A 26,560-nucleotide genomic window follows, 5' to 3' on the forward strand; every position below is an offset into this window, starting at 1 on the left:
GGCTGAGGGGCCAGAAATATTTCAGGCGTGATTTAACAAAGTCTTAAATTTGCATGTGTTATGAGAAAAAAAGGTTTCCATATTATATAACTCCAGTAGGCACCATTCTCCATCCTGTTACCTGAGTGACTATAAGAAGCAGATGACGTGTGAAGCCCATGACACCTGAGGGCTTCCAAAAGACTCCATCTATGGAGTTGCCCGGCTTTATATTACTTTGGTCAATGTACCATGGCCTGGTCTCTCACCTTACACTGAGCAGAGTGACATACTACAAAACCAATAAGGAGAGCAGGACTTAGGTTGTCCTTTCATTTAAAAATTCCTTCTCTTGCTTTAATCAAGGGTTGTTAGAAAAAAACCGTAATATGAAGAACATCTCTACATTTTCTGTTGAATTGTCCACTGCATTATATAATGCCTGTTTCATAAGCACCCACACAATAATTTAGTGCCATGCAAAAAGTCTCTACTCTTACAAGCTGGTTTGTTTCCTTTCAACAATGAGAATTATATAACCCTTTGTTTCCCACGTTTTTGTCTTGCCTTCCAGGAAGCGCAAAGATAAATTTCATGCTTAATTAAAATAATAATGTTTGCCAAAATTTCTGGTATATTTATTTCATCCTATTTTAATAGGTTTATTGAACATGTCTTACAGTAAGCTCTTTCAAATTTTTTCTTAAAGTAGGAAAAATATAAATTATGAATAGAATAAGGGCTTCCCCTTGCTTCCCACATAAAACCTATCTTCTATCTCAGTCAATGGCTAGAAACCAGAGAGTCAGCCCAGAGATCTGCCTTTCCTTTTGTCAATAACCTAGTTCTGTCTGTTCAACCACCTTAATGAGTATTTTGTGTACTTTTCCTGTTCCCTACAGCCCTATTACTCTGTCTTGGTCTAGCTGGTTTTATCATAAAAGCTTCCCTATTAATCTCCCTGCCTTCAATCTCAACCCTCTAACAAACTGCCCTCATTCATTCATTTCCTCCATACCATCAGAAGGATACTATCAGAAGAATTTCTAACACAAAACAATATGTCTTTTGTTTGGCTCAAAATTCCTCAATGACTCCCTATTACCTAAAGATAGAATAATACCTGAAGCCATTCATATAACATACAGGACCGTGTAAAATCTGGTTGGTCACTCCATATTTACTTGGCCTTATCACAGTCACTCTCTCAGTGACCCTCCAAAAACACCTACTCCTCCCTCAGGGTTGCCCACCTCAGTAAATGGCACCACTATTTACCCAGCTGTTCATACCCAAAACCTTGGAGTTATCCATGACTCTTCTCTCTGTCACAACCCACATCCAACCATGAGCAAATCATATCAGCTCCACCTTCACAATATATCCAAATGCAACTACCTTTTACCACCTCAAATGCTGTCACCTAGTATAAATCACCATTGTCTGCCACCTGGACCACTGCAACAGCCTCTTAACCAGTTTCTCTGATTCCACCTTCACACCCCCTAAAATCTATTCTCTATACAGGAGCCATCAGTTATCCTTTTAAAATACAAATGAGATCATGTCACTGCCAGACACAAAACCTCCCACTAGCCCCCCATAACACTTAGAATAGAGTCCACAATTCCTGTCATTGTCTAGAAGGTCACTTTTCTCCTTGCTAGGAATGCCCTCCCGCAAGTATTCATATAGCTCAGGTCCTCATTTCATTACAATTCTGATCCAATATTCTTTCCTTAGAAGGTCCTCCTAAACCCCTATCCCAGTAGTTCTTGACTGGGGGCATTTTGACCCCTCAAGGGACATTCAACAATGTCTGCAGATATTTTTGGTTGTTACATGGGGGAAGAGGGCATTCTACTGGCCCCTCGTAGATAGCAGCTAGGAATGCTGATAAACACTCTACAATGTACATGATAAGCCCCTACAACAAATAATTATCCAGCCCAAGATGTCAATAGTGTCAAAATTGAGAAGCTCGCCCTCTCAAAACAGCACCTCCATTGTTCTCCTCTTATTACCCTGCTACATTTTTTTTTTCATAACTATCACTTTATTTTTTTTCTTCATGATAACTATCACTATCACCTTCTCTCAATAGAATGCAAGCTCCATGAGGGCACACTTTTGACTGATTTGTCCATGGCTGTATCCCTATAGCTTAGAAGAATGCCTGGTATATCACCAGTACTCAGTAATTATTTATTAAAAATATAAATGGATAAATGATACTTCAACAAGCTGAACTATTTGCAGCCCTCAAAACACCCCAGATTCTCAAAGGCTTCTATTTGCAGCCCTCGAAACACCCCAGATTCTCAAAGGCTTCTGTGCCACCAGCTATAGAGATTTGTGAAACATCATGAAGTTTGAAGTTACTGTGCTTTGTTTGCTATAGAGTACTGGTGCATACTAATGCTTATTCACACTTCTTACTTGGTGGAAAGTAGGCTAACATGCTCCTTGAGAGCAGAGTCCATGTCTCACACTTCTCTGTATATCTCACATCTCATTGGCAGATCACTACTCTGACCAGTGAAAGAGTCCTATGTTTCAGATTTAGGACTTAAGCCAAGAGAAGCTAATCCAGGCCTGTAATGTCTTAGGCATCCATAATCGGAGTGCCATACATCTTTACTCAAAATAAAACGATAATATATCATCATACTCAAAGCAATAAAACTGGTATGAATAGCCTTCAAAATCAATAGCCACATACCTGCTTGCTTGGCTTCAATACAGGCAATATTTATTTCTTCTTTCAAATCCCGGTTTTCATTGGCTATAGCTTCCCCTACTTTAACAAATCTTCCAACTGCCAAGTTGACAGCTTGTCCTACACGCTGAATTGCTTGCAGAGTTTTATCAGACTTTTTGGTATTATCTTTATGATTAATAAGTGTGGTGATCTAAAAATAAAAGATGAAAGTAATTTGCTTAAATTTTAATTCAATACCTTTTTATTTTAAGCCTTATCACAAAAAATAAGAAAATTAAGCTTAGCATATAGGTCTAGCCCAATAGACTAAATCAATAGCTTCAGATGTTTCAACACAGAGACAACCAGTAAAGTATCCTGTATCATTCTTCATGACAATGTTTCCAATAATTACAACTCCAAGTTCACCTGAGGGCAGTTATCTGGGGCATACAGTTCCAGAGGCCCTCCAGATCTTTCAACAAATATGAAAGACAGCAGAAACTTAGGAAAGGATAGATCATTACATCCACAGAGCCCACAGAAAACCAAAGTACTTCAGGTCCAGCTTCCTCTACTGACTTGAGCTGCTTTGAGAGTAGAGACAGCATCTTCTACCCCAGGCGTCCTCAAACTATGGCTTGCGGGCCACATACGGGTGGGTGTTTTTGCCCATTTGTTTTTTTACTTCAAAATAAGATATGTGCAGTGTGCATGGGAATTTGTTCATAGTATTTTTTAAACTATAGTCTGGCCTCCAATAGTCTGAGGGACAGTGAACTGGCCCTGTTTAAAAAGTTTGAGGACCCCTGTTCTACCCCTTGCATTCCACTCCATGGCCTACCATAGTACACGGGTTGTACAAAATAGTACTTGTGACATACATGTGTACTGCATTAACTAGATGCTTTAGAACAATCATTGTGATCTACATTTTATACTTTGCTAAATTTTGTTGTAGCAGACTCAATGTAAACAAAATTTCAAAAGTTTTAACACTTGGTTCCAGGCCCTGAAATAAAATACAAAAGGTAACAAGTTCAGCTCCTTGAAACAAACATAAATCTTCAAGATATCTTAGAAAACCTAGTACATAAACTATGCTGACATATAAAAATATTTATTAAAGAACATGGCCTAAAAGACATAGATCCCAAGCAGTACATGTATGCTAAGTATAACTTTGAAATAATGTATATAGCTTATTTATAAAGACCAAACATAGTAGGGAATTTAAGAGAAGAGCAAGAGAATCACTCTGTTGCCCAGGCTAGAGGGCCGTGGCGTCAGCCAAGTAGCTCACAGCAACCTCAAACTCCTAGGCTCAAGCAATCCTCCTGCCTCAGCCTCCCAGATAGCTGGGACTACAGCCATGCGCCATCATGCCTGGCTAATTTTTTCTATATATATATTTAGTTATACAGATAATTTCTTTCTATTTTTTAGTAGAGACAGGGTCTCACTCTTGCTCAGGCTGGTCTCAAACTCCTGAGCTCTAACAATCCATCTGCCTCGGCCTCCCAGAGTACTAGGATTACTGGCGTGAGCCACCGCACCCAGCCAAGAATCACTTTTACTCTTCACGCAACTACTGTGTGCCAAGCACTTTATATGTTTAAGCATCAATAGTTTAGAATTAATAGAAAGGCCTAGGTTTGAGTCCTGGCTCAGCCATTACTAGCTAAGTGGTCTAAGAAAATGTATTTAATCTCTCTAAACTTATTCATCTATGATATTTTTTTCATCACATTTTGAATATCTATTAGATGTCAGGTCCTGAAGATGAATCAATGAACAAGACTAACATGATCCTGCCCCCATTAAGTTTACGGTGTGGTAAAACAACAATAATTCAGTCACATAAAATATATTTGTTGTACACTATCATATGCCAAATAAAATTCTAGACAAGAACAAGAAAGAAAAAGCCCATGCTCTCATGGAGCTAACATTCTAGTGAAAGAGGGGGTAAAACACACAATAATCACATAAATAGGTAAATAAAACAAAATCTTTAATGTGAATGCTATGTAAAATGTTAAAATAGGATAATGTGATATAAAGTTTCAGGTAGCAATTTTTGTAGCTACCTGAAATTGGTCGATCTTCCATCTATGAAGAAGTGATATTTAAGCTGAGATCTAAATGATAGCAAGTAGCCAGGCTGGCAACCATCAGGGATAAAGACCATTCTCAAAAGAAGAAACAGTTGGTTTTAAAAAAAAACAAAAAACAGAAAGCTCTTAGTTATGAATAAGCCTGTCCTATTCAAGGAATGAGGTAAGGCCAGAAGTAGTTAAAGCATAGTGGGCAAGAGGGCAAATGTCAAACCAATATCCAGCAGATGGGATGGGCAGGGGCCAGCCAAGGCTGTGCACTGGAGTAAAGAATTTTATTCTACATATTATAGAAAGCCACTGAAGGGTTTTTAAGCAGGAAAGTGGTACAATCTCTGTAGTGATTTTCAAATGTGTCCACAAATTGTTTCATACTTCTCCCTTCAAGAGGGGGAGCCTCATTTCTCTGCCCTTGTGAGCTGGACTTGGTAACTCACTTCTAATGAAAAGAAAAATAGTAGAAGTAATGGAGTATTGAGGATAGATCATAGAACACATTGTGACTTCCAGCTCGTTCACTCTTTCTCTCTCTCTGGGACCAATCGCAGGGGGAGAAAGCCAGATCCCTTACCATGGAGGGCACTCAAGCAACCCTATGGAAAGCTCCACAATGTAAGAAATTGAGGCCTCCTGCCAACAGGTAGAGATGATTTGAGGCCTCCTCCCAACAGCCTGGAGAGTGAACCTGCGAGTGGATTCTAGCCCCAGTCAAGCCTTTGGATTACTGCAGGACCAGACAAAAATCTTTATTACAATTTCATGAGAGCTCTCACTCCAGAACCATGAGGTAAGTCACTCCAGAATTCATGACCCATAGAAACCGCTAGACAAATGTTTGTTGTTTTAAGGCACTAAATTTGGGATAATTTGCTCTGCATAAACTATAGTTAACTAATATAGATTGTGGTACCTGGATCTAGGGTGAGGCTATAACAAAACCTAAAATGTGGGAATAGCATTGAAATCAAGCAGTGGAAGTTGAATGAACTTTGAGGAGTAAAAGCTAGAAGTAGCGAAGAAACTTTGTAGAAGCATCACAACCTTTGAGGAAGTAGTCTTAGTTGGTTTGGGCGGCTAAAACAAAATACCTTAGACTAGGTAATTTACAAACAACAGAACTTTATTGCTTAAAGATCTGGATGCTGGGAAGTCTAAGACCAAGGCACTGCTGAGATTTGGTATCTGCTGAGGCCCCATTCCTCATGGATGACCTTCTATGTGCTCATGTGGCTCCCACAGACCCTTTTATAAGGGCATTGTGATCCCATTCATAAGGGCTCCCTCATGACCTAATCACCTCCCAAAGGCCTCACCTCTTAATACCATCACTGTGAGGGTTAACCTCCAACATATGAATTTGAGGAAGACAAGAACATTCAGGCCACAGTAGAAGCAATGGAAGAAAACTTAAAGCAAAGGGAGAAACATCTTATTGGAAACTGGAGAAAAGGGGATCCTTGTTATGTAGTGACAGAAAGTCACCCTCACTAATATGGAAAGGAGAAAATACACCTAAGGAACTGGGTGATCTAACTAAGGAGATTTCAACGCAGATTAGAGAGTGGTACCTGGTTTCTTCTTGCTGCTTATGGCAAAATGTAAGAGAAGAGAGAGAAGTTAAAGGAGACACTGTTAAACAAAAACAAGCCAGAACTTGATGGCTTTGAAAATTCCTTCTCCAAATAAAACACCATACTAAAATTAAAAATAGCTTCCAGGCAAAAATAAAATCCAGGGCACTGTCAAAAAGGTACAGTCTAAAGATGAAGCTAAGGGTATAACCTTAAAATCTTATATTAAGATCTCTGAAAGATGCAAAGTGGTGCTTCAGTCAATCATTCAGTTCAACAACAGACCTCTTAAGAAGTTTAAAGGGGTTGTCTCTCAGCAGGCCCAGCAGAAGCCCAAGTTAGAGAAACACACATCTTGAAGAAACTTGTGGGTATGGCTTTTGTCTAATGAAGTGAGTGCAATATAACTCACAGGAAACCAAGAAAATTTTAAGATAATTATGTTAACAGAAACACCACTAGCTTGGACTGAAAGAGACAGATCAATACAAAATGAATGGAAACGTTTTTATATCCAAACTCCCATAGGCAGAGAGCAGGCTGAGAAATCTATGCAGCTGCAAACATGAGCTACCTTTCCTGAAAAAGGATAACTCAGAGGGCAGTGCCAAGAGCCATGAAGAATTTTTCCCAGGCCTTCATCAAGGAACTATCAAACTCTACCCAGGAGGACTTCGGAATGCTATCAACCACTGGCTCCTATTTTTCCCACTTTTGAATAGAAGTATATAGCAGTAATTCTACCCTTCCTATTTTCCTGTTTTTTGAATAGAAGGATCTACAGTGGTTATCCTACAGCTGAAAGGAGTTAAAGTTCAAGAACTACACACACACGAAGCCTCATCTGAACCAGACTCTAGCTGATTTTGTGGGAGGGTTGAAGTGGAAAGAGGTTGTCTTCAGGTGGAAAGAAGGTAAACAATTAGTGGCCAGAGGTTGGAGTATGGTAGTTTTAAAATATGTCCACAAATTCTTTGCTATTCCTGCCTTTAAAAGGTGGAGTCTCGTTCCTCTCTCCTTGAGTGCAAGCTGAATTTAGTCACTTACTTCTAACAAATATAATAAAGTAGAAGTGACGGTATGCTACTTTTGAAGGCAAGTCATAAAGTCCCTGTAGTTTCTACCTTTCTTCTAAGATTATTCACTCTAGGGGAAGCTAGTTCCCATGTCATAAAGACATCTGACCAGCCCAATGGAAAGGCGCACATGATAAAAAACGGAAGCTTCTGATCAACAGCTAGGAAGACTCTAAGACCAGCTGCCCGACAGACAAGACAGATCCAGAAGACCCAAGTACGCTACTCCCAAATCCCTAACTCACAGAAACTGAGATAAATGTTTTTTTGTTTTGTTTTGTTTTGTTTTGAGACACAGTCTCGCTTTGTTGCCCAGGCTAGAGTGAGTGCCATGGCGTCAGCCTAGCTCACAGCAACCTCAAACTCCTGGGCTCAAGCAATCTTGCTGCCTCAGCCTCCCGAGTAGCTGGGACTACAGGCATGCGCCACCATGCCTGTCTAATTTTTTCTCTATATATTAGTTGGCCAATTAATTTCTTTCTATTTCTAGTAGAGACGGGGTCTTACTCTTGCTCAGGCTGGTTTCAAACTCCTAACCTCGAGCAATCCACCTGCCTTGGCCTCCCAGAGTGCTAGGATTACAGGTGTGAGCCACCATGCCCGGCCTTGGTTGTTGTTTTAAACCATTATGTTTTGGGGTGATTTGTTATGCAGCAGTAAATAACTAATGCAATCTCAAATGCATGTTTTTTAAAAAAACCTTCTAGCTACTAGGGGGGAGAGTAGATTCCTAGAGTGATAAAAGCAGAAATAGGGAGACCAGTTAGAAAGCTGCTGCAATAGTCCAGGCAGAAGATGATGTTGGCTTGAAATAAGGTGGCAATAGTAAAAATGGAAGAAAATGTGGACAAATTCAGGAATGTCTTGAATATGATTTGCTTGATGGATTACATTGATGGTATCAAAAATGACCCCTAAATATGTGTGGTATGAGAAAGAGTGGACAAGTATAACACTAACATCTCTATGTGGCAGGAATATAAAGTGTTTTACATAAATGACCTAATTTAATCCTCACAATAATCTTAGGACTTAGGCACTACTTAATTCCCTTTTTGCAGATAAGGAAACTGATATTAAAAGATGCTTATTGAAGGTCACATAGTTAATAAGTGGTGTGGTCAGGATTCAGAATCAGACAATTTTGACTCCAGAGACCATACTCTTAAACACTTCCCTATAATGTCTCACAACAATCCAATGAAATAGTACTATTATCATCCCTATTTTACAAATGAGGAAATTGGACATCGAAAAGAGTGGGAGGGTTAGAATTTAAATCAGGTTATTCTGACGGCAGAGCCTAGCCTCTTAACCACTTAGCCAGACAGCCTTCTCTGCCTTATGATGTTAATAAGATTTAATGAAATGATGAAAGTATTGTTTTTAACACAGTACTCAGCTTATGGTTCATAAGTTTATTATAATTAGCTCTTCTTTAATCCTAAGGTATTATTAAAGATAAGAAATTTGAGGCTGAGTGAAATTATGTACTTGGCTCACACAGCTAATAAGTGGCCTAGTTTAGAATTTGAACCCAGGTTTATCTGACACCAAAGCCCACCCAGCACTCTTTCCTTTACAGAATGTTTTCAATCTTTAATCTTTCTTAGAAGACAGCAGAACCCTTTACTCAATTTAAAATGGGCTTCCTAAAAGCCCATATGTAGTTATATCAAAGAGTCATTACAGAGGAATTTTGAGGATAACTGTGGGCCATGGTACTGGGAAGCAGGGTCACGAATATGAATCCTATTAGCACCAGCTTTGTCCTTCTCTACACCTAATAGACCTAAAGGAATTCTTAGTATCACATGGAAAACAGAGAGCTTGACCACCATTGACTATTCTAAGCTGCCATCTTGGAAGGGATTCTAGAGTGAAAAGCAGGTTAAGTTCTTAGTATAGGTTGAATGTTTGTGTCTCTCAAAAATTCATGTTTTGAAATCCTAATCCCCAATATTATGTATTAGGAGGTGGGGCCTTTGGGAGGTGATTAGGTCATGAGGGTAGAGCCTTCATGAATGGGATCAGTGCCCCTTAAAAGAGGCCTCAGAGAGCTCTCTCACCCTTTTCCACCTTGTGAGGACAGTGAGAAGACAGCTACCTATGCAACAGGAAAGTGAACCCTCATCAGACACAGAATCTTCTGGCACCTTGATCTTAGACTACCCAGCTCCAGAATTGTGAGGAATAAACTTCTATTGTTTAAGCCACCTAGTCTAGGGTATAGCAGCCTGAATAGACTAAGACAATTATGTTTATTAAATGTTTTATTTATATAAAGTCTTAAATTTTCAATTTTAAAGAAAAGATCCTGCAATTAGGCTAAAATAACAACTATTGTTCAGTTCTAAAACACACATTTAGCTTTCACTACAAGCATCCTCCCCAGTGCATAATTAGGTGTGGCTGCCTTCCTCTTACTGGAAAGCTGTCTGGAAAATGTTCAATTCCAATACAGGTATGCCTTTAAAATATCATTTGGAGAAGCTAATTCATAAAATTCCTTATTAAAAGGCCTACTTATGTCCTAAAACTATTTTCAAATGTTTTAAAAGGGAGGTCCAAATGTTATACATGTTGATTGTTTAAAAAAAAGAAAAAAAAAGGGCCTGGCTCCCGCCTCTAATCCTAGCACTCTGGGAAGCTGTGGTGGGCGGATAGTTTGAGCTCAGGAGTTTGAGACCCGCCTGAGCAAGAGTAAGACCCCATCTCTACTATAAATAGAAAGAAATTAATTGGCCAACTAAAAATATATAGAAAAATTTAGCCAGGCATGGTGGCACATGCCTATAGTCCCAGCTACTCAGGAGGCTGGGGCAGGAGGATCGCTTGAGCCCAGGAGTTTAAGGTTGCTGTGAGCTAGCCTGATGCCATAGCACTCTAGCCCAGGCAACAGAGGGGGACTCTGTCTCAAAAAAAGAAAGAAAGAAAAAAAAAAAAAGAAAAAGAAATGGGAATCATAGAAAAGCCTCAAGAAATCAAAATAACCTATAATCCCTACTACCTTGTAAGCATTTTGGCATAATTCTTTCTAGTCTTGTTTTAAACATATATATACCTAGACACACAGTTTTAAAAATTGAAATTAAACTTCAATTTCCTTACTGTCCAAAAAACTAAGACAAGCTAACATTTATTAAGCAAAACAGTACCAGGCACTAGCCTATGTGTTTTACATGTATTAATTCATTTAATGCTTACATCTCTAGTATCTAAGAGGTATATACTATTATTATCATTTTACAGATAAAGGACCAAGTCACAAAACCAGAAAGTTGCCTGCACTCTTAATCACTATACTGCCTCTCTTACCTCCCAGGATTATGTTAAGGATCAAGGGAAAAATAGCTAGTAAGAGTTCTTTGTAAATTATAATGTTTCAAATAAAATTTTAGCTATTATTCTGCAAAAATAGGCATATTAAATTGGGTGTCCACAACTTGAAGTTGCCCTGACACCAGAGTCTAGAGAATGCCTGAATGAACCAGAAAAGAGGGCAGAGAAGCCATCCCATGGGGAAGAAAGAGGATCTGGTGTATTGAAGAACTCTGCCTGGAATAAAACAATAAGAACTAGGGCTCACTTGATACCTCCAAACAAAGGGTGTCAAGAAGTACAAATCACCAATAAAGTATATCCTAGCAGTTAAAAGCATGAACTCTGATACCATTCTGCCTGGGTTTGAATGCTGGCTCTCCCATGTGACCATGGGGTAAGTTATGTAACCTTTCTGTGACTCCTGCTCTCACCCATGAAAACAGGGATAATAACAGGACCCATCTCATGAGGTTATTGTGGGGAACAAATAAATTAGTAAATGTAAAGTACTTAGAATAGTGACTGGTATATAGCAAGCACTGCATAATTCTTCAATATTATTATACTGGTTAGATTTCTAGAATCTCTGTTCTTTCCTCATGATTGTGATATTGAGAGGCAAGAAAGCAAGTGAAGGAGTCTAGGAGAAAAAAAAAAATGTAGTATCAACCCAGAAAAATAGCAAAGCCTAATTCCCTGGGACTTGAATAATCTAGGAGCCAGCCTAGGACAGAGAAGTTCATCTCTGGGCTTAACTCATCAGTTATATATAATTCTTCCCAGAATTGTAACAATTTAAAAATCATCTAATCAGCTATAGAAAATAATATAAAAGTAAACACAGCAATCATGGGAGTATGTTTTCAAGAAGGCAGAAAGAAAACACTTGCACTTACTTTACAAACCATTTTGTTTGGATTTTGTTTTATCATTGCAGTTAAAAACAAATACTTAGGCCGGGCATGGTGGCTCACACCTGTAATCCTAGCACTCGGGAGGCCGAGTCAGGTCAATCTCTCAAGGTCAGGAGTTAGAAAACAGCCTGAGCAAGAGCAAGACCCCATCTCTACTAAAAATAGAAATTAATTGGCCAGCTAAAAATATATAGAAAAAATTAGCCGGGCATGGTGGCACATGCCTGTAGTCTCAGTTACTCAGGAGTGCTGAGGCAAAAGGATTGCTTGAGCCCAGGAGTCTGAGGTTGCTGTGAGCTAGCCTGATGCCATGGCACTCTAGCCCGGTGACAGAATGAGACTCTGTCTCAAAAACAAAAACAAACAAACAAAAGAACCACATACATATTCACATATACAAATCTGCAAAGAGCACACAGAGGGTCCCATATCTATTCTCTTCATCCCCAACTTACTGAAACAAGAAGTCTGAAAAGCTTCCAGGATGATGTAGAGAAAAATGGGAAAATGAGGTGACCTACCTTAGACATGTAAAAGGTCTGTACAGTGGTAAATGAAGGAAATCTATTAAAGACAGGAAAAGACTAGTGGGCAGTAGAATAACATTCCACACTAGGGTGGAGTTCTGTGGCAGATAGCCTTCTTCCCTTCCCTGGATAAAAGCATTTTTAAGACAGTGAGTGGGAGTTTTGACAGGAAGAATAAAGTGATTACTAAAGGAGGTGGGGAGTTGCTCTGCATAAAATGTACTTGGTTCTTAGCCCAGAGCTTTCCAAACAATTTTCTGAATTATAAAATATACACCATATAAGTATATATGACATATATTAATACATGTAGTCACCACCAAGCTTAAGAGAACAATGCCAGTATCTCTGACAGCCTGTGTACCCCGAAGACTCCTCCCCGTCCATATCACCTCTCTTCCTCTTTTCAGAAAAAAACCAATGTCCTAATTTTGGGCTCATGACTCCCTTACTATAGCTGCTGCACATACAATGTAGCCCTAAATGATATTTGGTTTAGTACTGCCTGGTTTTGAACCTTTATGTTTTCTCACCCAACATTATGCTTTTGGAATTCATTCACATTGATAATTATAGCCATGGTTCATTCATTCCACTGATATTATAGTATCTCATTATAAGAACATAGCACAATTTATTTAAATATCCTATTGTTAAAAGCCATTTGAGGAAAAGGGTGAAACATTTGGGTAGTTTTTAGTTTGGGACCATCAGAAGAAAAAATGCTATCCACATTCCAATCCATTTCTATAACACACATGTAGCAGACGGTTTTCTAGGGGTATAGACTTAGAAGTGGAATTGCTGGGCAATAGGTAACACCTACCTTCAATTTTAATAGATTATACCAAACTGTTTCCCAAAATGGTTGTACCACTGATACTCCTACCAGCTCCACACTCATCAACACTTATTCTCACTGTGGTTTTAGCCTATATTTCGTTGATTTCTAATGAAGTTGAACATATTTTCACATATTTTTTAGTCATTTGTTTCCTCTTCTGTGAGATGACTATCTTCTTTTTTATCAATTTTTAATGGCTAATTTTTAAATTTTTCATTCATTGGAGTCCTTTATTTATATTCTAAAGGAATCATTTGTTGGTTATTTGTGCTGCAATCATATTCTCCCACTTTATGACTTATCTTTTCATTTTTATGTCTTTTGATGAACAGAGGTTCTTCATTTTAATGAAGCCAAATTTATCAATCTTTTCTAAGAGTTTACACTTTTGGTGTATTAAGAAATCCTTTCCACCACGAAATGGTGAAGACATTGCCCTATTGTTTTCCCCTAAAAGTGTCATAAGTTTTTACTTTCATATTGATGTCCTTCATCTATCTGTAATTGATAATTTTTAACATGAGACAGAGATCCAATTTCATGTCTATTTAAATAATCAATTGTCCAAGCCTCATATTTTAAGAAGTTTTTCCTTCCCCACTGACCAGCAATGTCAACTGTCATTTATTGAGTTTCCATATGTGTATGTATCTGTTTCAGGGTTCTTTATTATTTCATATGTCTATATTTTCATCCCTGTTCTTATACTCACATTGTCTTAATTACTATAGCTTTACAATAAATCATGAAATCTGGTAGAGCAAGTCCATCTACCTTGTTTCTCTTCTGGCTATTCTTGGCCCTTTGTTCTTTCATATAAACTTTAAAATTATTTTTATCAAATTCTACCAAAAACTCCTGTTGAAATTTTCTCACATTAAATTTGATCAGTAGAGAAACTGATATATCTATAGTATCATTCAACCTAGGCATGAACACAATAGTTCTCTCTCGTTTGTATAGATCTACTTTGGCTTTCAATAAAATTTTTTAATTTCCTCCATGAAGTTTGGCATTTTCTTTGCTATAGATAGGTAGGATATAGATAGATTCCTAGGAACCTCATATTTTGCTGTCATTGTTATAACTGGGGTTTCTAGAATTACTTTTTTATCATTAATGTAGAAAAATGCAATTGACTTTAGTATTGTACATTTTGTGAACCTGCTAAACACTCCTTATTTTTATAATTTATCGTAGACTCTTTTGAGTTTTCTATGAAGATTATTATATCACAATGATACTTTTGATTTTTCTTTTCCTATCTTTTCATCTTTCATTTTTTCTCCTTATCTTATTGCACTGACTAGGCTTTCCAGTATAGTGCTGAATAGAAGTTATGATAGCAGACTTTCTACTCTTATTTATGGTTTTAAAAGAAATGTTTCTTTTAAATTTAACTGTTGCTATGATGTTAACTATAAGTTTTCTGTAGATACTCTATCATGTTAAGGTCATTTTTTTCTACTACTTGTTTGCTAAGTGCTTTTTTATCATGATTAGAAGCTGAATTTAATATGTTTCTGCATCTATTGTTATGAACATCTATCTTTTCTAATCTGTGAATGCAGAAAACTATATACATTATTCTAATATTAACACAACCTTGCATTCCCAGAATAAGGCCACTAACCCAGGACTTTTCATTCGAAGATTTGGAAGAAGTTGAAGAGTTGGAAGAAGTCAGATGATACCAGAATAGAAACTATCTACTTTAAACTGTACAGTGCTAGTCCCACTTGTTTACCTGAAAACCTTGTCTCTCCCATAGCATTGTTCCTGACTCATCTATGCCGTCTCTTAGCTCTTACTTACTATTGATGATGTTCATTTGATACTTTGCATGTGCTATTCTATACATGTCTTACCTATCACCTAGAATACAAGTCCCTCAAAGAACAGCAACTGATAAGCACACAATAAATACTTGCTTAAAATGTTTAAAATATCTTTGTGGATGTGATAGTAAAACATGAGCTGGACAATTACGTAGCATCCTTAGAAAATGAGGCTTCTGGAAATATAAGTTTTCCAGAGAGCTGTTGATTTAATCTCCTAACACTCACTAAAACTTTAAAATCATTCTAAATTGTACTCCACACTTCCCTGCTTTGTTAACAGACTACACTGACCATGACTTATTGAATTTTTTGAATTAAGAATATTAATTAAGGAATTAAGGATAATTTAACTTTTTCTTGCTGAGGACAGTCAATTATTAGGAATATCAGTTACAGTGTTGTGCTTGAGATATAGCTGTGGATACATAATGTGTGGGACGCAGAACCTCAGCAGTGTCCCTGAACAAGTCCTTAACAGGGAGAGAAAAAAAAAGACAGGCGTTTTTCCAATTTGGCATTGATTGCTAGTTAACTCTCAGGCAGCGATTCATACTTTTTTTCCACCATTCTCCTATTCTCCCCACCTTCTTTTGCAGCAGAATTACATAAGGCAGAACTGTAGGACTGTGAAAAGTTACCATTTTAACCATGAAAAGTTACCATTTTCCTAGATTATAGCCTATTAGCTTGCTTTTTGGTTGCAGACTCTCTTTGTCTCTAAACCTACTGACTTCATCACTACTTCTAATCTCTAGAGGGGACACAGCATATAGTGTAGCTAAGGAACTAGACTCTGCATCCAGGATATCTAGGTTCAAATCCCAGTTTGGCACTAATAGGTGAAAACCCTAATGACAAGTTATTTAACCTCATCATTCCTCAGTTTCCTCATCCATATCATGAGAATAAACATACATCTACCTCACAGGATTGTTATGAGAATTAAAAGAGTTAATATTACAAAGTGCTTAGAACTTGGCCTAGCCTAGCACACAGAAAGCATTACATGGGTATTAGCAAATAGATGGATAAAATAGTATCAGCTTGAACTTCACCGCTGTCTTATCTCCCTGTCTCTTAAAACTGCTTCATTAATTTTCATTTTGGGTTGTGGCTGTACTGGTGGTGGTGGTCTTCTTTTGGGGGAGAAGGAGTGGTGCAGACATTACCAAGGCATAGCAGCGTGCCTTCCCACTGCCCAGTGCCTCTACTAGACAGGGAGGAAAAGAAGGAGGGGAGGATTAGGTATGTTCATCACTGCTCTATTAGCCATGCGAAGGTAAAGAAAATGGGGCTGTTTATTTAATCAGTGTAACAGGAATCTAGGGGCATGTGTGACTGCTGTTTTCAAATATTTTCAGGGCTGGGCTGGAGAAGAGGTGGCATTTAAAAATCTGTGGAACAGGGCCGGGTGTGGTGGCTCACGCCTGTAATCCTAGCACTTTGGGAGGCCGAGGCGGGCGGATTGCTCAAGGTCAGGAGTTCGAAACCAGCCTGAGCGAGACCCTGTCTCTACCAAAAATAGAAATAAATTAATTGACCAACTAAAAATATATATAGAAAAAATTAGCCGGGCATGGTGGCACATGCCTGTAGTCCCAGCTACTCGGGAGGCTGAGGCAGCAGGATTGCTGAGCCCCGGAGATTGAGGTTGCTGTGAGCCAGGCTGACGCCACGGCACTCACTCTAGCCTGGGCAACAAAGTGAGACTCTGTCTCAAAAAAAAAAAAAAAATCTGTGGAACAGCTACAGGCGTCCCAACACTGAACATGTTTAAGCAGGGTATTGGTGGCCAGGTGTCAAGGATGCTATGAGAAAGAATTTTTTAATTTAGAGTCAGACAACCTCCAAGATTCCTTCTACTTCTAAAATCATGGTAATCCTAGCATGAGTCATTAAGACATACAACCTAGGCGTGAGTCACACATCGCCAACGCGCTCCTCAAGGCACAGAATTCTTCACTCCCCACAGTGCCTGTTACCTCACCACAGATCAAGGTGAGGAATTCTAGCCCTCAGGCTGCATATAACTCAGCTCAAAGTAACAAAAACTTTTCTGAAGTTAAGCGCCTCGGTTCGCCGATTAGCAAATACAATAGGGCATACATCCCAAATGGGACTTGGCAAAAAAGGTGCGTATCCGGATCAACTACCAGACAGTCCTTCACGTCACTCTTCTGAGGGGCCGGACAAAAGCAGACTGAAGAGAGCAGCAGGTTACGGGGCAGGGCAGGGTGTCCGGGAGAAATGAGAGCTAGGCGAGCTGACACATGGGCAGGGGAAAGGAACAAAGGCCTTGGGGACAGCACCCCGGGCTAGGAAGCCAGTAGGAATGCCCCGGCCAGAGGGGCCAGCGGTCCGGGCTCTGGACTAGGGATGCGAACGGGTGGCAGCGGCAACCAGGAGAGCCCTAAGTGCCCCGGGTGGCCCCGCGGGGGACCTCTCAGCCTCCCGGAGCTGGGCTCGGCTGTCCGCCCGCAGGAGTGGCCTCGCCCCGCCCGGGGCCACCGAAGCCGCCGCGCCGAGGCGGGTCCTGGGGGCACAGGCCCCGGCAGCGCATCTGCCCGGCTCCCCCGGCTCGACCCCGCCCCCACGCCCGCAGCCTTCCCCGCTGCTCAGCCCACGCAGCCTCGCCGCCAGATTTCGGATCGTCCAGTCTCTCGCCGCCTCAGTCGAGGCCCCTCACCGAGCCCCAGACAGGCGGTCGGACAAGCGACGCCGCACTGCCGGCGCCCAATGTGGGGCAGCGGCTGCCTCCCGCCCGGTCGTCCGAGCGGCCGCCGCCATCGCGGGCCGCGGCGGGAGGGCGACGAGGGGCCGCGCCGGACGCCGCTTTACCTGAGAAACCAGCGGCAGCAGCGTCTGTTCCACTGAGCGAGTTTTGATCTCTAGTCCCGAGTCGAAAGCGAAGCCCGACGGGCCGGAGCCATATACAGCTCCGGCGCCGCCAACGCCGGCAGGGCCGGGACAAGCGGCCATGGTGCTCGGCGCGTCCCGCAGCCCGCACTCCGCGCCACAGCCAGCCCGCCGCCCGTCAGCCAGCCCGCCCGCCGGGGCGGCAGCAGCGGAGCACCCGCGCCGCCTGAGGCCCCGCCCACCCAAGCCTCTGTCCCGCCCCCGCGCTCCACTCTAGGGCCCGCTCTGAGGCCCCGCCCACTAACCAGGTCCCTCCCACCCAAGGCCCCGCCTCCTCCGAACCTATTCCCTGCCCCGCCCCTCTCTCTCCAGAGTGTGCTTTTGGGTGGGATCCAAGCACTTCGCGCCTGGCTGGCAAGGAGAAACAAAACACCTGCGGGCCTCCTGTGGCCACTTAGCTTCTTACCTTGACGAGGACGACCGTCCCAGTAAAGCTTCCCGTCCTCCCGATAGGTGACTCGTCCTAAATCAATTCTGAAATCCCGCAAGGATTTCTGGAAGCTGCGCTGAGGTTGAAACTGGTAGAGCAGAACCAGAGTCGTCTGCGGGCCGGGACCTTTACCCTGGGACTGGTAATCCTCTTTCTGGGGCTTCTCCAGAAGATCCCATTTCCCCTCCACCCTCATTTTTGGATCATATATTTCTCACACTTTCAGTGGGGTTGAAGGTGAAACATTTGGAAATGCAGTCACTTAAAGAGCATCTGGGCACTCGAGAAGAAGACAGTGTATGTTTCAGGATACTGTTTAGCCTGTTTACTGTTTTGATTCTTCAAAAGGAAATTAAATACAACATGAAAGGTTTCCTCTACTTTTCAACACTATTACTTTTTAAAACCAAAGTGACTTTTTCCCTAGTGCCAGGCACAGAGAAGTTTCTTAACTGTTCAGAGCATGAAAAGATAATTAGTGGGTATTTCTGACTGGATTCACTTAAGAAGGCGGATAAGAATCAATCTGTAAGCACAACTCTGAGCTTACACAGAGCCCCAGGATAGCAGGCAAAGCGGGACACTCTTTACTTACCCGAATCCTTGGGGTCACTTGCAGCCTTCTGGATCCTTGAGTGCAGCCTTTTCATTGAATCCAAACTTTACAGAACAAATCCTTTTAATAAAGGTAATTGTTCTGTGAAGTTTGGGTACCTTTATTAAAAGGATTTGTTCTGTGAAGTTTGGATTTGACCAAGGGCCCGCAATTGGGGATCTGGAGGGCCAGATGTGGCCTTGAGGCCGCAGGTTCCCCACCCCTGCCCTAAGGTTTCCAGGAGCAAAGCCAAAAGGTGTCTGAAGGATGCACTCTGTGAAGGAGTTCTACGTTTAAGCAATAGACTGAGAAGCATGAAGAAATGCTTTGTGAACTACCATATCCGCCAATGAGAACCTATCAGTAGAAAAAGAATTTCAGGCTGGCTAGTCCACCCTTACACCTGGGCCTGGATCATTTCTCCTTCCATAATGTCATATTGATCAGCAGGATACCATCCAAGTGGGGTGGCAGAAAGCTCTTTCCCGAGCACTGCTGAAATGTGCTGTCCAGTGCTTCCACTTGTCAGTTCAGCTTCCTCTACCAGTGCTGGACAGGTGTCTTTGACATTGTAGATAGCCAAGCTTAGGTGGCTTTTGTCCATTCAAGAAGTGCAGGTCCTTAATCCAACTTTCTTTTCTTCCAATTCTTACTCCTGAGCCACCCACCTCACCACTTCCTTACCTACAACAAGGCCACCTTCCTCAGTGCGATGAGGGGACTTCACCCAGCATCCACTCCCCTGACACACCTTCCATTTTTGAAGGTGACTGTATTTCATAATAATCCAGTGTTAGCACTGGTGCCAAAGGAAAAGGCAAGATATAAAACTTAAGAGAGAGATGTATGTATTCATGAAAGTTTTGCTTCTATTAATATAAAGATCAAGTTTCTCAACAGATAGGAGACTCTTTACCACATGATTCATCCAACACTAGCAATTTTATTTCAAAATATAAATATTTTACATTTACAAAGAAGATACATCAGAATGTCAAAGCAAGTTAAAGCTAAGAAACAGCATTTGTGTGAGAATATTTATTGTTATATTTGAATATTCTTTTTTACTGTCAAACCAGATCTCTCCTTTGCCTGGGAATGCAAAGATGATATATTTTCAAAGAATTACATAAACAACAATTACAACTATATATCCAATTTGGTTCAAAATCAAATGGCATTTGAAATACACTTCGGTTACCTAAATAAGTGGCACTGCAAAGAACAAAGAAGGGTTTTCTTTGAGATAGGTACAATAATAGTTACACTTTCTGGGTCACCACAATAAAAAATGGTATTTAATAAGCCAAAATGGTGTTACTTTAGAATTTGTTTTCATACTTTTCATTGTAAAACATAAAGCTGGAAGAAAAGTAAGAAAGTGGAGGAAAGAACTGTGGACTTGGAGTCAGAATTTCTGCCATTGAGTTCTGGCTCCATTGTTTCGTGGTATAAACTTAGGGGGAAATCACAAAAAAACCTTTCAAAGCCTCCAGTGCCTCATCTGTACAATGAGGATAATACTGCCTGTCTCACAGGTGTTACTAAAGGTGTCTGAAAACTATAAAGTGCCATACAAAAGCATTATTAAAGTGTAATATCAATATATAACCACTGTATTTGCACATTAATTGATCCTTGAAAAACTAGCAAAATTAAACACAAATACTGATTGTACACACCATAGGTGGAAAAGAATCTCTATACCTTAAGTATAGCTCTGAATGGCAAATATGCTTTCTTTCTGGTATCTCCCTAAATTTCAGGATTTATTACACATTACATGGTACCCCAGTAAGAGTTGCCATTCCGTATTTCCATTAGGGATGTCTTCTAAAAAAGTAGTACACTTGATTGAGAGCCATGTTTCCCAAAGGACCTGTGGATGCTCGGAGAAATGGAAGCAGGTGTGTGCAGTATAAGGTCAAACAGTCTTTGTCTCCTCTTACAATTTCACAATGTATAACGACATGCTAAAAACTCTTAGAAGTCCTATGGAAAGAAAATAAACTCAGCATTCCTCAATTTTAATTGATCATGGAATCCCCTCCCCCATGCATACTTTTTTTCTCTTACAACATCTATTAACATCTCTTGGAACCACTGCTGTAAGGAACACATTTTGCCAAAAGCTGCTCAACTTTGAGTAAAAGGGAAGAGAAGTAGAACTATGGACAGAGAAAAAAGAAGTATTTTACTCTGAATTGTTACTAACTGGCTGTGTTTCAGACAAGACACTTTAACTTACGAATTTGTTTTATTCTCTAGAAAATGACAGTATCACCTAATTATATATGGCCCATTCTAGCACAGAATGAGACTTTAGTATATAGCACATCTTGATTTATAATTCTATTTTTAAATAATCAAAACATGACTGCTCAGTGGCTTCAGATATCGTGTATTTTTTTGTACATTCTCAATAATCAGTAAGTTAATAAAACAAATATAGTTTGATGGCAAAATGTGTAAAGATATGATAAAAATAAAAAGTATTTGCTTTTAGCTGGAACATTTGAAGTTATGTTACCTAAGGCTATTTCCACCCTCAAAGACCTACTATAAGTCTCTTGTAAGGGTGTTGGGAGGCCCCTCAAAGCAGACAGCAAGATCAAGGCCTGAGTATGAGAAGCCCTGAGGGCTTTTTCCTATAAACACTGAGGTTTGAAAGCTCTGGATAGCTCACCTAAATTACTTTGCCCTCATCTAACTTCTCAAGGCCTGACACATTCCTGAGGCACTAATATAACCAAAATGGGAAGTAGAGGTACTAGGACAGGTCACAATGTGTTCACTTAGTGGCCCTTTAACTGGAATAAGCAGCTACATTCCCAAAGCCTACACAGTTTGTTTAAATACAGGGTCTCCATGTCACACGCCTTGGTTATCTTCTCACTGTCCAAGTCAACCCACACTAGACTCAGAAGTCAAGGAAAAGTTCGGCCAGCTAACCATCTCTCATCAAAGAGTGTTGGGAACCCCTGCAATTTTAACAATCACTAAGACTGGTATCTGAGGCAGTCTGACAGAGACCACTTCCGGGAACAGAAAGTAATAGGAATTTTGGAACTCAAGCAGGGCTCATAATGACATGGAATCTATGCTCAAGATCCCATGCCACCTACTCTCTCAAAACAAAAGGAGTTTATCTGTGTGGAAAACTTTTATCTTCTTTCCTCCCTCCGCCCATTCAGTTTACAAATGAAGAGTGAATGTAAACTTGAAACTAATCTTTATTTATTTATTTTAGAGACAGAGTCTTGCTCTATCACCCAGGCTGGAGTGCAGTTGTGTGATCATAGCTCCCTGCAGCCTCAAACTCCTGGGCTAAAGCAATCCTCCCACATCAGCCTCCCAAGTAGCTGGGACTTCAGGTGTGTGCCATCACACCTAATTTTTCTATTTTTTGTAGAGATGGAGTCTATGTTGCACAGGCTGGTCTTAATCATTAGTAAATCTATAAAATGCAAGGTATTATGACAGATTTCTATAGTCGGTTTTTATTAAGACTACTTCTACTTTACCCATGGATTATTTGTTCCAAGAGAAACTTCCTCTTTCTGGATCAAATTCTGACTGAGATTCTAAGGGTAGCTTATCTTTGAGACTTCAACTTAAAATTCCTGCCTTTTCATACCACTTCATCTCTACCCCCTGTGAAGAATTCTGTAAAACCTCTTCACTGTATCTGAGGAAGCATGGTGATTCTCTCTGGTTCTGCGAGTTCCAAGAAGACCTCCCCTAACTGGAAGATCTTCCTAGTTCTTATGCTATTGCTGTAGCAATGGAGCGGTTTAAGTTTCCTGATCAGGACTGGGTAGCACTCTGGGGCACCTCTGCTCCTGGTATTTCAGAGTGATATTATATCACCTGCTAATTTTGGTAGCTCTAAGCTATTCTCCTACAGATCAGAGTTCCCCTCTAAGAACATGATATTCATACTAATAACTATGTCAGCAACAGCTAAATATTAGCTCGTTTAGTGTTTTGTGATGTCACTTTATATAGCTAAAAGCACTTTGTACATATACACCAAATCACTGTGTATAACATTTGCCTCTTTTCAGTATGTGCTAATGACAGCTATAAATTTACCAGCATAAATTAACAAAAACAAATCTGATTTCTTTTTAACCTTTTAATGCAAATATTTTAATTTAGTATGACACATGATCTGGCTAAGATTTAAGGAGCAGCCTTCTTATGAGTTATCTCCAGCACCCTGTACAGTCCCTTACATGGAGCCTACAGTTTAGCAAACTCTCAAGAAATGTTTTATTGAATGAATGAAAAACTGAATAATTGATTAAACAGGAGAATGAATTACTTACTGACCAAATCTAAAGCTTGGTGGAATAGCAGATTATAATCGTTGAAGGAGTCATAATAGAAATGAGATCTGCATGTAGTCTACCACATAAAAAATAGTCCAAAAACCTCATGGTAGCCTTTTCTAGATGGGGCTTTTCTTTAGTACAAGAATAAATTTAAGCTACTTATCATTAACTTCTTAGTGAAAAAATGTTTTAGAAGAAATTATGTCTACCTTTAAATATTTATGAACCCTTTTATCCTCCATATTCCCACAGGAGCCAAAGGAAGGGCCTATTGATTGTTTTAAACAGTAGAAAGGGCACAGCTAAGAGCTGGGTTCCAGTCCCGGCCATGTCATGAACTGCAGGACAAATCTTCATTCACAAAAAATGGAGAGCAACATCTATTCTACCTTACAGCATTGTGAAAACTGCTCCAGAGGTTAGAAGAAATACTCTATAGTACAGCAGAGTTGACTGACTATGGAGCCAAAGATCTGAGGCCAAATTTTACTAAACTTTATGACTTCGAGTTGGTCACTTTTCTAAGCCTTAGCTTCTCTACTGGTGTGAAACCACTATAAAATTATATAAAGCTATATGAAAGCTCATGGAAAGTGGCTGTGAAATAATATGTGCAAAAGGACTTTGTAAAATGTAAAGCACTAAGCTTTTCATTGTGATATCTGCGATACTTAAAAGTTGCAATTCAGTTCAACAGGCATTCATCGAGAGTCATTTGTGCAAGGCACTGTGCTAAATGATATAAAAAAACACTATATAAATATAAAATTCTACTAATAATTGGCAGAGTTCCAAATAATGAAACAGGGATATATTTAACAAATCAAAGTATTGCTACACCTGAGATTTTTCACTTAAAACATTTGGAAAGAAAAAACTTAATGATAGCATGAATTCTATCATATTTTTACCATTCATAGCAGCTTAATTAAGTATTTTACTTCAATGTGGTCAGGCAAGTTTTAGAATTTCGGCAATAGTATAATGGGCATGGAGAGAGAAGGAAGGGGAAGAGCTTCAGTCTTTGTGTCTCCTATGGTTTCAACCTACAACTGAACATCAAATAAGCCACCCCACCCTTACACTTAAGATTTATTCTTTCTTAAAGAGGGGACGATACATTGTGCAAGAGGGACAGAGATTGATTTTTCCTGCTCACGCAACTACACATTCAAAGTGAAAGCCATCTTTGCTGAAAAGTGACTGTCTTAGAAAAGTTTAAGAATAGATTTCTTAAAGTAAGAGAAAATTACACTGTATATTCTTTGACAGCAGGTAGTTTAGAGTTCTTAAAATAACTTTATAAATACACATTATAATAATAGATATAACCAAAGTGGGAAATTTTTAAGCCATGGTACCAGTGTATAAACTGAAATATTTCAAGCCATCTTAGCAACAGTTAAGTGAGCAAACCACATTTCTGAACTCTCAAGCAGTGTTTTAAAATGCAAAGCAGCCCACAGTAAGTTCTCTCTTGTCCAGGCATTGTGTATATAAGGCCAGGAGGCTTCTGCTTCTTTCCTGGGCTCTACTTGCTAGGCACAGCTGACAGGGCAGGAAGCCACAGCTGAGTTGAACTCACTTTTGTCAAAGTTGAAATTCCTAGAAAAATCATTGCAGTGGAAACCATGTCAGTCTACAGAAGATTTCAGATCTTCAGAAATGTCACGAAAAGTCCTAAGAAAGGAAAAGATGGAATAATTAGTTAATTACCATACAACAGTATCTTATTTTTATAATTTTTAAGGACCTGGAGATTATATAGTTACTATTTTTTCCTAATATTTTTCACTGAGTATTGTTTCAAAGTCTGCTAGTTGTCAATCCTTAGTAACAAGAACTCCAGTTTTTTGCTGGATCTATCGTCTCCCATCCAAAAGACGATTTCTCCAGACTCCCTACATATGACCATGTGGACTAAGTTTTGGCTAATGAGAAGTAAGTGTAAAAAAAAAACACTAAGAGACCAAAGATTAAATGCTAAGTGTATACATTTTATTACAAAATGGGAAGTTTGATCCAACAGAGAGTCTAAGCTCTGAGAGATGTGGTTCAGGGCAGGAGAAATGGAGTAGGTCTTTTCATCAAGTCGTACTGTTTTTGATCCACATCTGACAAGCTTAGTGAATGTTGCTAATTGGTAGGTAATATCTGGGCTGGATGGAGGTGGTCTGCTGCATACATGAGGTGCTTATCTCGGGACTATAGTAGCTAGCTTGCCTTTGCTACATTAGTCACATGCCTGAGCTAAGTCACCCGACAGGTTTATACCTGTGTTGGCATTCAAATGGCCAGGTCAGAATTTTTCAATGAACACAAGCTTAAGCACCCATCTTAGACAGAAAGATCTCACACCAAGGCTGGAAGTACATCAGGTGGAGGGAGGCTGAGCCCATTTGTTTGTGGAATAGTCACATGAGCCCTGCCTTGCCTACTTATAAACTTTTTTTACCCAAACAAGAAATACACTTATAGCTCATTTAAGTCATGGTTACTTTGCATACTATTGCTGGTGGGGGCTTTTGTTTGTTTGTTTTTTGGTTATATGTAGCCTAACCTATCTTAAATGATGCAGATATAAAGCATAGTTTATTACCATCCTTTTAGACAGAAGTGATATTACTCCTTCACAATACTATAAATTAGAAATATAGAAAAATATGACTTTACAACGCATACATTTTTTCAAAACAATTTCAACATCTTCCAGTTATATTAATTTGTACTCATGTCACTGGATTGTGTTGTTCCTCCTTAGATTTTTTTTTTTTTTTTTTTGAGACAGAGTCTCGCTTTGTTGCCCAGGCTAGAGTGAGTGCCATGGCGTCAGCCTAGCTCATAGCAACCTCAAACTCCTGGCTCAAGCAATCCTCCTGCCTCAGCCTCCCGAGTAGCTGGGACTACAGGCATTCGCCACCATGCCCGGCTAATTTTTTGTATATATATTAGTTGGCCAATTAATTTCTTTCTATTTTATAGTAGAGACGGGGTCTCGCTCTTGCTCAGGCTGGTTTCGAACTCCTGACCTCGAGCAATCCGCCCGCCTCGGCCTCCCAGAGTGCTAGGATTACAGGCGTGAGCCACCGCGCCCGGCCCTCCTTAGATTTTTTATTGCAGTCAAATAAAGCTAATTTTATTTTCATACCAATCACCAACTATTTGTTATTATAAACAAATGACTCAACTTTTTCATTAGAAATGGAGCTAAAATAGAATATAAAGTCTTCCAAAACTTCACGGGACATCTGGCAGTTGTAGAAATAAAACATGGGCAAAAAGCTTTCAATAGAATCACCTAAAAACTCATAAAGCAAATAATCTGAACCTCAATGCAATTCCACAATCATGCCACTTCCCTTATTCCTTTTGTTTTCTTGGTTTTCAG

General features: G+C 39.9%; 2 protein-coding genes across 6 annotated transcripts in view; both read right to left on the reverse strand.

The window, feature by feature from the left end:
• The window catches only part of CTNNAL1 (catenin alpha like 1), a 68,497-nt gene extending 50,504 nt beyond the window's left edge, over nucleotides 1-17,993 (reverse strand). Inside the window, exons 1-2 of one of the 2 annotated variants that reach the window (XM_012736775.2) lie at nucleotides 17,733-17,993; nucleotides 2,702-2,891 (exon numbers count right to left, since the gene is read on the reverse strand). In XM_012736775.2, the coding sequence (XP_012592229.1) occupies nucleotides 2,702-2,891; nucleotides 17,733-17,873 (331 nt within the window). In that variant the 5' untranslated portion in view covers nucleotides 17,874-17,993. The remainder of the gene's footprint in view (nucleotides 1-2,701; nucleotides 2,892-17,732) is intronic. The other variant, XM_076008903.1, reaches the window with a different exon arrangement.
• A 1,753-nt stretch (nucleotides 17,994-19,746) lies between these two features.
• TMEM245 (transmembrane protein 245) overlaps nucleotides 19,747-26,560 on the reverse strand; it is a 95,575-nt gene continuing 88,761 nt past the window's right edge. For 3 of the 4 annotated variants that reach the window (XR_001146717.2, XM_012736768.2, XM_012736765.2), the window contains one exon: nucleotides 19,747-24,852. Coding sequence is in view for 3 of the 4 variants with exons in the window: in XM_012736768.2 (XP_012592222.1) it covers nucleotides 24,807-24,852 (46 nt within the window). In the remaining variant the exon portion in view is untranslated. The remainder of the gene's footprint in view (nucleotides 24,853-26,560) is intronic. The other variant, XM_012736767.2, reaches the window with a different exon arrangement.

The sequence above is a fragment of the Microcebus murinus genome, chromosome 12 (assembly GCF_040939455.1).
Source record: "Microcebus murinus isolate Inina chromosome 12, M.murinus_Inina_mat1.0, whole genome shotgun sequence".
In the NCBI taxonomy this organism is placed as follows: Eukaryota; Metazoa; Chordata; class Mammalia; order Primates; family Cheirogaleidae; genus Microcebus; species Microcebus murinus.